Source organism: Lipotes vexillifer, unplaced genomic scaffold (assembly GCF_000442215.2).
Source record: "Lipotes vexillifer unplaced genomic scaffold, Lipotes_vexillifer_v1.1 scaffold1129, whole genome shotgun sequence".
Lineage (NCBI taxonomy): Eukaryota > Metazoa > Chordata > Mammalia > Artiodactyla > Lipotidae > Lipotes > Lipotes vexillifer.
In genome coordinates, this window is record NW_006789022.1 from 1,943,977 (window position 1) to 1,957,044 (window position 13,068).

Genomic DNA, 13,068 nt, shown 5'->3' on the forward strand with positions numbered 1-13,068 from the left:
AGGGATGCCGGGAGTGAAAGAGGGAGACTTTTCCCTAGAAAGATGAGTAACTGCAGCTCCCATGAGTCCTTATGGTGTGTGTGTCGGGGGGTGGGGTGTGTGGGGGATGGGGATGGGGAACACAGGCCTAGGAACTACAATTCCCATCGACTCCTGGGTCCAGAACTATAACTCCCATCAGTCCCCGAGGCCTGGTGTCCTTTTTGGTCGCTAGAAGAGGAGGTCTCTGCTGGCTCCTGAACCCTCCTCATTCCCAGAGTCAGGGAGGTGGCCAGACACTGCCGGGGCTGCCAGGCCAAGCTGGGGCAGTTAGTACACAGTGTCGGGCAGCGTGCTGGGTAGGAGGTGCCCCAGCCAGACATGAGGTCCCCCGGGGAGATTGGGCCTGGGGTCTGGTCCAAATTTCTAGTTGGGGAGCTGCTATAAGAGGAGAGCAGAGCTGGGAGGGAAGGCTTACAGGGGGAGGCATTCCAGGGCTCTACTTGATGCTGGAGAGAAGCGTGCGGCCCCAGAGAGAGACCAGATTGGCAAGGCAGGGGTGGGCCTTGGGTGCCGACTCAGAAGTGTGGGGTGTGGAACGGCACAGGGGGTGCCTCTGAACAGGTGGGCGGTGGCTGGGAGGAGCTGAGGGGACGGAGGGCCCGAGGAGCTGAGGTCCTGGTGCTTGAGGCTGGCAGCGGGAATGGAAGGAGACTGGATGTGGCCAGATTTCCCAGTGGGAGCGTGTGGGCTTGGTGGTGTCCTGGATGAGCCCCTGGGAGCCTCATCCCTTGCTTGGGTTTCCAGAGACTTCTCTCCATTACTTTGCAGTGTGTGGCACCTGGGCTGTTGGTACTGGAAGGCTGGAGGTTGGGGCAGGGGCCTACAGGGTCGGGGCGGGGGGTGATGGGGTCAGCTGAGGTGGGCAGTGTGACCTGGGCATATCCTGTGAATCTTGCCCGGGCGTGAGCCTAGGGGGTCTGCCAGCCCCAGAAGAGACACTCTGGGGCTGAGAGTGAGGGTGGGCTGCAACCAAGGAAGGAGTGTGAGGAGCCTTGGAGCAGAGGCTCAGGTTCCAGAGACCAAGGGCAGAGAGGTTTCTGGGGCGCAGGCCGCCAGGCCCAGAGGCTGAAGCCTGACTGCTCCGTGTCCCCCCAGTAGGCCAGAGCTGAGGGGGTTGTTCTGGCAGTCCTGGGCCCTGAGGTCCTTGGGGGAGCCTCCGGCTGCTGAGCTGGAAAGGCCTCCTCAGCCACAGCCAAGGACCAGTGCTTTCTGGACAGACACCCTCCACTGTGGGGAGTCTCCTCTGCTGGGGGCTCTCCCCTCCGTCTCACTGGGTGATCTCGGCTCAGGGATGCACCCTCACACCCCACCGTTGCTTTGGGAGGCTCTGGGAATCTGGCAGCTTCGACACAGCACTCTCCTTGCACCCTGCTTTTCTCCCTACCTAGTCACTGGTGGGGCTTTCCTCTAGGTGGACACAGTACCTGAAGCCCAGGCCTGCGGGGAGTGCCTGTGACAAATGGTCCCCTGAGAGCCCCGGGATGGGACTCTGGGGACAAAAGGCTGTGCGGTCACGAGAAAAGGGCCCGGCTTGGCCCCGCCGCACGTGTTTGCACACTCAGGGGTGGGAACTGCCAGGTGACAGGAGGAGCCTCTGCTCTCCCTGGACCCTGCAGGTGGCCATGATGCAGGGACGGGAAGCGCACACTGGGCTACCCCAAGGCCACATCCTGTCCACCAAAATTCTGGCCTCCCAGCCCCAGCCCAGGGTCTTGTCAGGGGCCTGGGTGTGATGCTGAGCGCATGCACAGGTGGGCCGACTCTTTTAGGCTGTGTTGGGACCACGGAGTGAGGAGGAGCTGAAGTGGGCGGGTCAGCTGCCCTCCCCGCATCAAAGGGCCAAATATGTGAGGGGACAAGGAGGGTGGAGGAGGAATGGAAGTTGGGGGGTGGGGAGAGGCTGGCGGGCCAGCCCAGCACCCAACTTTAAAAATAAGAGGGAGGGAGGGCAGAGTGCATGCTTGAGCCCCGAGAGAAAACCAACGCAACCCACAGGCTCCCCCGCAGGTGTGCATCGCGTATGTTTGCACCTCCACGCTCATACTGCCCTGAAATGCTTAAATTGGATTTTTATCTTGATGGGAGGCCAGACAACGACCAAGATGACTCCAGGGTCCCTCAGGCTGATTTAGACTGTGATGCACCCCACCTGGAGAGGGAGGGGACTCAGGCCAGAGCCCTCTTGTGCCTCCAGTGCAGGGAGGCTTTTTCTCTAGCAGACGACCAGGATTCCTTGGGCTCCAAGGTCAGTGTCAGAGGTGGAGGCAGCCTGGCTGGAGACAGCAGCTACCCAGGGGCTGACCACAGGCTCTTTGCACCCCTCTCACCTGCCAGATCTTCCTTCCTGGGTCCAGGTGTGGAGCCTCGGGTCATCCCTGAAACGTTTCACACCTTCCCTTGACTTGGACCCCTCCACAGACCCCAGGTCCCAGTCTCCCCAGCCTGGAGAGCCCATCATCTAACAGTTATTTTACCTGAGGTTGGCAGCCCAGCCAAGAGTATTGTGTTGATGGGCACGGTGTTTAACTTCTTTTGAATGGGAGTACCTTTATGGGGACCTGCCCTGCATAGTAGGCAATGTGACCCAACACCCCTCGCTGCCTTAGCCAGCCTAAGTCCCACACCTTGTGTTATGGGCCTGGCCCCTGTAGGAATTGCTCCCCTTGAGGCACATAGGAAGTGCACACACAGACTCAGACCCACAGAGGGACCCAGCTACATGCACACTCGTGTCTGACCAGAGGCACGCCCACATCCAGGCACAAACATTTATGGACCTACCAGCAAGCTCATGCACATCCAATTCCACAGGTAGTCATATGTTCAGACCTAAAGGGCACACACCATTTGTGCCTAGAGCAAAAAAGGCACCAGGTGCTTAGATCTAAAGAGACACGCATGTATTCAGAGCCCCGGAAGTCCGATGAACACAAACAAACCCATACACATGTGCACATTTTCACAGAGGTACACACGTGTGCTCAGAGCTACGGTCCTGCATGTGTGGGCTTAGGGCTCCACACCTAGATGTGGACTCATAGGTGTCTGCTCAGCTGCACAAGGGTGCGTACTCAGCATGTCTTCAACCCACCAAGGCAGTTGCATGTGCTCAGAGCTGCACATCCATGCACACACAGACCCACTGAAGCGCACATGCACACATCTATCGAGGAGTAGACCAGATGTTCAGAATCACATGCACGTGCTCAGAAGCACTTGCATATTTCACACACTCACGAAACACGTACACCTATGTGCTCAGACCCTCAAGGCCCAGGCATATACGAATCCTCAGACTCTCAGAATTCCACATCCACACTCAGCTCACAGAGGCACACACACGTGTACAAATCCACTTGCATCACACACATGCTCACACATGTGCTCAGGCCACAGAATCCTCCACGTGAGCTCAGACTTACAGACACTCACAGATGTTTCAGAATCACAGGTGTGTGTGTGCGTGTTCAGGGCAGGCATGTATACAACATGCACAGACCTTCTGAGATGCAGGCACACACATGTGCACGTGGGCATGTGAATTCAGGGATGTACACGTCTGCGCCCAGGCTCACAGAGGTGCATGAGTGTCACAGCACCACCCCCGCATACACTTGGGCTCAGACCTACGGTCGCCTGCACATCTGTTCACGTACTCTAAGACACACACATCCTCAAAGGCATATCCTCGTGTACCGACGTGTGTGCTCATGCTGAGGGCCATGAGGGCGCACGTGTGTGCATCCTCAGGCAGGCTGTGTGTGCCCAGACCCAGGGGTCCACGCACACGCACACATTTCTTCAGACTCACAGACCTGTGGCCCTGCCCCACCGCCCCAGGAAAGGAGACCCTCAGAGGCCCACCTCAGCTCAGACCTTCTGAGGCTCACTCTGATGTGCATGCCTTATGCTCAGACACACACACACACGTGCTCAGACCCCTCAAGGCATGCATACTTGTATTCAGTCCCACGGTGGTGTACACACACGTGAACACACACACACACAGAGTCAGGCCAACACTGACACGGGCGCTCACAGCTGCTGGTGTACTTGCTCATATGCTTAGAGGTAACACATGCAGCTCCACATAGAAGGACACCCACATATCCGTGGACCCTCGGGCCAATCACACATGTTCAGACACAGTAAAATGCATGCTTCTGTGTTCACCAGGTGAGCACACAGACCCACAAGGACCCACACATACATGTGTACTCGGCTTCATATAAGCCCACGTGTGCTCAGACCCAGAGACGCAGCCTCATGCACTCAGCCCACTACCGAGGCGTTGCCCCCGTGCACACATACACAGGGTGCTCAGAGGCGTACACATGCTTAATTCCACAGGCACAGACACATTTGCTCAGACCCACACATCTAGCTCAGAATCACAGAGGCAAAAACATGTTCAGATCCCAACGTGTCTTAAGGTAACACTAATTTTTACAGAGAAACTCTCAATACCCGTGGTTAAACACATAGACATTGACTTCTCCTTCACGTAAGGTTATAAACCCTGTTCCTGATGGGCGAGCAGCTCTTTTTTTTTTTTAACATCTTTATTGGAGTATAATTGCTTTACAGTGGTGTGTTAGTTGCTGCTGTATAACAAAGTGAATCAGCTATATGCATACGTATATCCCCCATATCCCTTCCCTCTTGCGTCTCCCTCCCTCCCACCCTCCCTATCCCACCCCTCTAGGTGGTCACAAAGCACCGAGCTGATCTCCCTGTGCTATGCGGCTGCTTCCCACTAGCTAGCTATTTTACGTTTGGTAGTGTATATATGTCCATGCCACTCTCTCACTTCGCCCCAGCTTACCCTTCCCCCTTCCCGTGTCCTCAAGTCCATTCTGTACGTCTGTGTCTTTATTCCTGTCCTGCCCCTAGGTTCATCAGAACCTTTTTTTTTTTTTTAGATTTCCATATATATGTGTTAGCACACGGTATTTGATTTTCTCTTTCTGACTGACTTCACTCTGTATGACAGACTCTAGGTCCATCCACCTCACTACAAATAACTCAATTTCATTTCTTTTTATGGCTGAGTAATGTTCCATTGTATATATGTGCCACATCTTTATCCATTCATCTGTCGATGGACGCTTAGGTGAGCAGCTCTTTTCAGGGCGCTGATTCAGGGCTGGTCTGTCTCCACCTTGAAGCTGCACCACCTTCACCGTGACTTCCCGAGTTGTGGTGGAAGGGGATGCGCAGGGAGGGGCATGAAGGGGAGGGTTTATGGGCCAGGCCTGGGAGGAAGAGGTGTGCACGGGCCCTACTGATTCTGTTCTCCAGAGCTCGGTCATGTGGCACAACCTAGCTTCCAGGCAGTCCAGGAGGAAGCAAAAACAGATTTGGTGACCAGCTAGCCATTTATTTGCCACAGTCTGGGCTTTGGGTCACCAACGATCCAGTCCACTGTTCCCCCCACTGACAGAACACACCCACTCCTCCCCAGGGGAGACACCCGAAGCCCTACCCGGTTAGGATAGTCATCTCAGAGGTGAGGATGTCTGGGAGATGGACCCACTCCACTGGGTCCAGACTTGGCTCCTGGGTACCCATATGTGGTCTGGATACCCATGAACTAAAAGGATAATTGATCTCACTGCCCATACAGCCCAGCACACACCCAGAATACCATGATGGGCCAGAGAAAACCACCACCATAAAACCCTGTGTCCAAAAGGAAGGATGGAGGGTACACAGCAGCTTGTAGTTCCTAGTGTTGGGAAGATCCAGCCAGCAGGCAGCTTGAGGCTCTGCCCTCAGTAGTGGGGAAGTTCCTCCCTGAAACCCCACCCTCTGCTGTGTGGGAGAAACTCCCCTCTGCTTTGTCTGGGGCCCTGGCGCTGCCCTCTGGCAGACCCTTCCCAGTCCTCCATCCTCTGGGTGGGTGTCGGGAAAATGACCTCCTTGGAGGTCTCACAGCCTTGATGGCCCTCTTTCTGCTCATGCATATTTGGGGGCCCAAAGGTTGTTTTAAGGCTCGAACAGTCAGCGGAACGACACTCAGAGTTCTCTCCTAGACGTAATTCTCAAGCCTGTTTATTTCCTTGTTTCTCTGCCCTATCTCTTAATTTAGTGGTGACTATCTTGAGGGCGTTTGAAACAATAGGTGGGGAGCCACACCCTTAGTGTGATCCTTGAGGCAAGGCTGAGCCCCGTTTTTCACTGGGCCACTATCCCTGAAAGCCGTTTCGTCTTCTCTCTTAAGATTTGGGGTTTGGGGGCAGTGGTTCTTCTGACACTTGCCGGCCCCGCATTTCTGGGCTCTCTCTGGTCCCTTCATCTCTGTTGCAAACGCATCAATTCTCGTCTAACGTTGTTTCTTTCTTGTAATACGTTACCAAACACAGCAAGTAAGAGCCGGCATTGTCGTCCCGACTTTTCTGGCACCTTCCCTTAGTGCCTCAGCCTCAGTAAGCACGTGGTCTGTCCCAAGCAACGGTTGGTGCCAGGTGTCCTGCCGCTGCATTATGTGGTTCTGCATCTTTCCAGCCTCCAAATCCATTTCCTTGAATCGTTACCTGAGGACCACAGGTTTTTGTTAATGTGACACCCACTTCTGGGTGTGTCTGTATTAGTTAAGGTAACATGTATTTCTGTAACAGATAACCTCCCCCCGAATCTCAGTGGGTCCTTCAAGGGAAGTTTCTGACTCAGGTGAAGCCCCACCTGGGTGCTCCTGACCAGCAGGCGGCTTTGCCCCAAGGAGTGCTTGGGGAATCCAGAGACCTCCCATCTGTGGCTCCTCCATTTCAACACGTGATTTGCAGGGTCACTGGAAGGAGGAGGAGGAGTGCGGAGGATCGCGCACAGGAGCTTTTATGGGCCGGTACTGGCACTGCCCACTGCTCACTCCTGTGGCCACACCTACTTGCAAGGGATGCTGGGAAATGTAGTCTCACTACCCGAGGGCAAGAGGTGGTCACAGAGGCACAACCGCGTGTGTTCCGACCCATGGTGGCACTCTCACATGTTCTCAGCGACACATTCATGCATTAACATGCACACACGAGCTCAGACCCAGGCTTAGAGGCAGGCGGACCACACACAAACCACGTACAGAGCACAGGCTCACTCACATGCACGCACGTCCGTTAAGACTCGCTGACACGCATGCTCACGTGCTTGGATCCATTGAGGTTCGTGCGCGCGCGCGCGCGCGCACACACACACACACGCTTAGAGACACATGCCCAGCTATGCAGAAACGGACCCTCAGAGGGGTGGGTGCACGTGCGTGCACACAGTAGGCGCTTCACCGTCTCTGACCTTGACTCCACCTTGACGTTTGCCCTTGCTGTGTGTGGGTTTCCGGGTGGGGAGGGGTGGTACCCTTCAGGCCACTGCACACAGTTGCACAGATTGTTCTCTGCTGGAACAGGTGAGTAAGGGCTGAAATCTAGCCAGTGCTCTGCTTGCCAAGCTGTGTGTCCTGCGCCCTGGAGTGGGGCTGTGTCCACCAGGAGAACAGAATGCCTTTTTCCAGTTTTGCACAGAGATACTGTTTGCCAAATGGTGCACCTGCAGGGCTGTGGCCACACTGAGGGTCTGCCGTGTTTCTAATCCACACGAAATGCCCTGTGGACTAGTGGCCTTCTTGCCGTCACAGCCTGGGCAGGGCACCCAGCACTGGCAGATGAGGCCTCAGGCAGCTGATTGCTTAGTCTCTGATGCTCAGCCTCAGTTCTAGAAGCTTCTTTGGGGGTGGGCACATCTTGCTTGGGAGGGAATGGGGTTCTTGGGTAGATTTTCAGTCAAGGGCCTTCTTTGCCCTAAAGGCAGAAAGGGCCCAGCTTGCTTGTCCAGCAGCCCCCAGAGGCAGGGGAGCTGGGGGAGGAGGGTGCTCGGGAATGGCTTGTGGTCTCCTTGGCCAGAATGGAATTCCTTTTAGTAAGCGGAACTGACATGCACTGAAATTCAATTTAGGAGCAGAGGGTGGGTGGTGTCTATGATAAGTGCTCCTGTGAATATTTCCCAAATGCTGCAGTTGCCTGAAGTGGGGGAGGGGAGGGAGGCTGCCTAGGGTCCTTATCAGACCCCCAGGGGCACCCCATCCCAATGTGTACCCTTGGCATAGAGCTGGACCCAGGGTCCCAGGCACCATGAGTCTTCATGAGTTTGCACCCCCAAAAGCCCAGCGGGAGGGGCGTCCTGGGGAGCCCCCAGTTGGACTTCTGCAGTGAGAAGTCTCTGAGGGGTCCTCCCCTCCTCCAGGCCCCACTAACTCCTCATTGGCACAAGTTTGCCTGACCCTTCCTGCATGACCCCAGGAAAAGACGGTACCCTACTTTGTGTGTGACTTCACTGCCACAGAGCCCTGGAGCGGGGCTGTGCCCAGAGCCCAGGCCGACTTGAGTGAGAGGTGGGGAAGGAAGGCAGCGTGGGGTCTCAGTAGTGTGTCATCTTGTGGTGAGGGGTGTAGGGCCCAGGGAGGAAGTGGCGTGGGAGGTGGAGGCTGAGGTTCAGGGCCAGGAGAAGGGGACACCAAGGGGCAGTTGTGGCAGTGTGGGGGGATGTGAGTGAGGGCAGGGCACCCTCAGGAGATGCTGTCAAAGCCTCGGGCCAGGGAAAGTCCCCAAAGGAGTTGGGGACACAGGGACAGGACCGAGACCCAGAGATGGAGGCCAGGAATTGGCTGGGGTTGAAGGGCAGGGCCAAGAAGTCAATGTGACCAGGACTGGGAGGGCTCTGGAGGCAGGGTTGGGGGAAGCAGGAGGCTACACAGGGGGCCCCTGGGAGCCTGTGTGTCCCAAGGACCTAAGGAACCAGTGAGTTGGGGCAAACGGTTGTGGGGGGCGGGGGCGGGGGGCGGCTCAGGCTGAGCAGGATTTGTCTGTGATCCAAGGCCTGAAGCCCCCATACACCCTCATCTACTGGGGAAGTGAGCAAAAGGATAGAAAGCCAAGGTCTGCGCCCTGATTGTCCTGATCAGCCCCTCCGGGCCATGATGTGTCCCCAACAAGGGCCTTCCCTGGCAGTGAGTCCAAACCTGTGCCTCCAGGACAGAATAGGGACGAGGTGCCAGAGGCACCCAAGGCAGGGAGGAGCCCCCGGAGGTCTGCCTGGAAGAGGAGGTATTTGGTTGGATTCAAAGGATGAATGAGATATCAGCAGGGAAAAGGTGTTCTGAACAGAAGGCAAAGTTCAGGAAGGGGGCAGGTGGTGTGGGCCAGCAGTGAGGACCCCAGAGTTTTTCAGGGTCCACACAGGGAAGGGAACCTTGTCATGGCTGGGCCCAGATGCTACCACTCGAAGAGCTACCAGCCTCCTCCTGAGACCTAACAGCTGAGTTTGCCACTTACCCAGGGCCATCCTTGGTGGGTCTAGGGCTCAGTAGGAGGACAAACTGTGTTCATCCATAGGCTGGGATCCAGGCCTTGGCCTCACCCTGGGCCTGGAGCCCAATACCCTAATTTTATAGATGAGGAAATTGAGGCCCAGAAAATGAAAGAAACTTGCCCACAGTCACACAGGAGTTAATGACAGAACAGGTCTTGGCCTCCCACATTAAAATCCAAGCCAAGAGTCAAGCAGCCTAGCAGATTCCTGCAGGCGTGGGGAGGATGAGTCAGGCCTTCCGGGGCTCCTTGTGAGACTTGGCCCTCGCCTGGCCTCTGAGAGCCACAGAAGGGACTGGATAGTCTATTCATTCATGTAGCCTGACAGTGACACCTGGAAGACCCTGGAAGTCCTGCCCACCCCAGGCCTCAGCATCCTCCTCCATAAAAAGCTGGGGTTGGACAGTCCCAGCCCCACAAAACATGCTTCTCTGCTCTTGGCTCAGTTTTCCAGTGTGGCTGAGCCGGTGGAAGCCCAGGTGCCCTGAGGCTTCACAATCTGGGGTGCAGGTGAGCCCCTGTCCAGGGGGAGATTGGAGCCTGGTGGGGAGAGCAGCCTGAGGAGCTGGCTGAGCTGGCTAGTGTGGCCAAGGACAGCTCTGCCAAACTGCCAGAGCTCGCGATCTGAAGGATCAGCAGAGGTGTTTGAACAGCAGGGTGGAGACCAGAGCGCTTTGGGCGGGGGCAGGAGGAGAAGAGGTGCCAAGGTGTGGTGGTGGCACGTGGCTGGCCCGGGTGCACGGGGCAGCGGGGGCTGTCAGTGAAGCCCTGAGAAGCCTCCCATGGAGCGGGTGGGAGGTTTGTGGTGTGATCTCTGAAAATCAAACCCTTCAGAGAGACCAGGGAGCTGCACTCAGATGGGGGCGGGGCTTGAGCTGTGCTGGAGGGAGAGCTAGAGAAGAAACCTACAGCCCCTACCAGGCCCAGAGCTGCCCCTCCAAGAGGAGGGAGCCCTTCCACCAGCCACCTAGACCCAGGGCTGCAGCTCTGTTCTACCCCAGACCAGTGAGTTGCAGTGCTTTTATTTGAGACGGGGCCCAGCGGGCTGATGGGAGTTGTAGTTGTTGACCCAGGGGCTGATGAGAATTGTGGTCCACACCCCTGTAAGGACTAACGGGAGTTGTAATTCTCACCCTCTGGGGCTGACGGGAATTGCAGTTTTGGCCCAAGGGGCCCCAGTTATCCGACCTAGGGAGTGAGGAGACCTACACCCCCACCCCAAAGGCCCTCCCCAGTAGTTCTCCTGGGCCCTGTATTAGCAAGTGCATCCTTCCCAGATGGCTGTGTATGTGTTTTCTTTTCTTTTTTTTGCTTTCTTCTTCTTTCCGTTGTTTTATTATTGTTTTAACAATAATAAGAGGGCCAGAGGCCATCAAGCCCTGGCCAGGTCCTGGCGGCCCATGGGGGTTCTGGGGAGGGGGAGGGGGGAAGTCAGTGGGGGTCAGAGGTGGAGGGTGAAGAAAGAGAAAGTTGGGGATTTAGGGTTAGCTCAAGAATCGTGTGTCCCGGCCCAGTTCCCTCACTCACTCCCTGTCCTTCCTCACCTCCTTACCTCAACATGGCTCCCCACCACCACTCCCAAAGTCCTATAGGACAGGACCCTCCTCCAGTGCGCCCGGGTGTCCCTGCCAGCTCTTCCTCCTGGACCTCGTCACCTCCCACCTTCAGTTCTCCTCTCCCCATGACCAACCTGCAGTTAGCCTTCAAAGCCCCTTCCCACGCTCATCCCCTCCCAAGTGCTCTCACCCATGAGGCAATTCCTACACAGCTGCCTGTCACGTGCCTCCTCCCCAAGCCTGCCTTCCCACCGCTCCCTCCCTCCCCCACACGCTGACACCAAGTGGTGGAAACAGCTCCTCAACGCCGGCCTTCACTGTGTGGATTTCAGCTTTGTGTTTAACGAGGGGGAGAGGGCACAAGTGAGGGAGGAGAGAGTATATTCTGGAGGAAGCAAGTTGTTCAGGGAGAGAAGAGTGAGGGAGGGAGATGCCAAACAGATAGAAAGGAAACGTTGTACGGAAAAGTTGTTTTTTTCTTATTTTTTTCCGGGAGAACCCGCTTACACAGCTCTGTTTGTAATTTTTTTCTTCATGCTAAAATCACACGGCCTATTTGTTGATGTAAGTTGCCTGAATTCCGTGGTATGCTATCTTCTTTTTTAAAAACAAAAGAAAAAAAAAAATAAAAAGCAAAAAAAGAGAAAAACCCAGAAAAAGCCCTAAAAGATATTGTTGTTAGGTTTGTTTAAATGCTGCTCTTGTATCTGTTTTTAAAGCCTTAAACCAGTAGAATTCTTCTTTTTTTTTTTTCCATTTCTTTTCTATTTCCTTTCCTTTCCTTTTGGTTTCTTAAGACAAACAAAAGACCAAAACCCAGAGAGCCACAGAGCCCGTGCGTGGGGTGCCCAGGGCATCCGAGCTGCTGCCCGCTTAAAGCTTAAAGCGCAGTGCTCCGGCCGGCTGGCGGGCGGGCCCAGCCCGCTCTAGTCTCCGCCAAAGCCAATTGGAACCGATTTGGGTGTGTGAGGCTGTTGTTTCTCTCTCTGTGCCGGCCGCCTGCACCCCGGCCCTCGCTGACGCCCTGTCTTTTCTCTTCTCTCTCTTGTTCTAGGAGGAGAGTTAATATTGCCCATTATCACGGAGGACTCCTTAGACCCCCCTCCCGTGGCCACCCGGTCCCCCTTCGTGCCCCCACCCCCCACCTTCTACCCCTTCCTCACGGGCGTGGGTGCCACCCAAGACACCCTGCCCCCGCCCGCGGCCCGCCGCCCGCCTGCCGGGGGCCCATGCCAGGCCGAGCAGGACGACAGCGACTGCGAGGAGCCTATCGAGGCCTCGGGCTTTGCCTCCGGGGAGGTCTTTGACTCCAGCCTCCCCCCCACGGACGACGAGGACTTTTACACCACCTTTCCCCTGGTCACGGACCGCACCACCCTCCTCTCCCCCCGCAAACCCGCTCCCCGGCCCAACCTCAGGACAGATGGGGCCACGGGCGCCCCTGGGGTGCTGCTCGCCCCCTCCGCCCCGGCCCCCAACCTGCCAGCGGGCAAAATGAACCACCGAGACCCGCTGCAGCCCCTGCTGGAGAACCCACCCCTGGGGCCCGGGGCCCCCACGTCCTTCGAGCCGCGGAGGCCCCCTCCCCTGCGCCCCGGCGTGACCTCCGCCCCCGGCTTCCCCCATCTGCCCACAGCCAACCCCACGGGGCCTGGGGAGCGGGGCCCGCCGGGCGCAGTGGAGGTGATCCGGGAGTCCAGCAGCACCACGGGCATGGTGGTGGGCATCGTGGCGGCCGCGGCGCTCTGCATCCTCATCCTCCTCTATGCCATGTACAAGTACCGCAACCGCGACGAGGGCTCCTACCAGGTGGACCAGAGCCGGAACTACATCAGTAACTCGGCCCAGAGCAACGGGGCGGTGGTGAAGGAGAAGGCCCCGGCTGCCCCCAAGACGCCCAGCAAGGCCAAGAAGAACAAAGACAAGGAGTATTACGTCTGAGCCCCCGGCACCGCGCCCCACTGCCAGCTGCCCCTCCTGGGAGGGCCCGAGAGGAGGGTGCGGCCCTCTCCCTGCCGGGGCCCTGGGGACCCACTCCCTGGCTGCCTCAGACTTCTCTCACGAAGAGGAAACGCAAAAAAATGAAAAAAAAAAAAAAAAAAAAAAAAAAAAAAAAA

General features: G+C 56.6%; 1 protein-coding gene across 4 annotated transcripts in view; it reads left to right on the top strand.

Moving 5' to 3' along the window:
• NRXN2 (neurexin 2) overlaps positions 1-12,892 on the top strand; it is a 100,381-nt gene extending 87,489 nt beyond the window's left edge. For 3 of the 4 annotated variants that reach the window (XM_007462054.1, XM_007462053.1, XM_007462056.1), the window contains one exon: positions 12,006-12,892. In XM_007462054.1, coding sequence (XP_007462116.1) covers positions 12,006-12,892 — 887 coding nt within the window. The remainder of the gene's footprint in view (positions 1-12,005) is intronic. The other variant, XM_007462055.1, reaches the window with a different exon arrangement.
• The last annotated feature ends 176 nt before the right edge of the window (positions 12,893-13,068 follow it).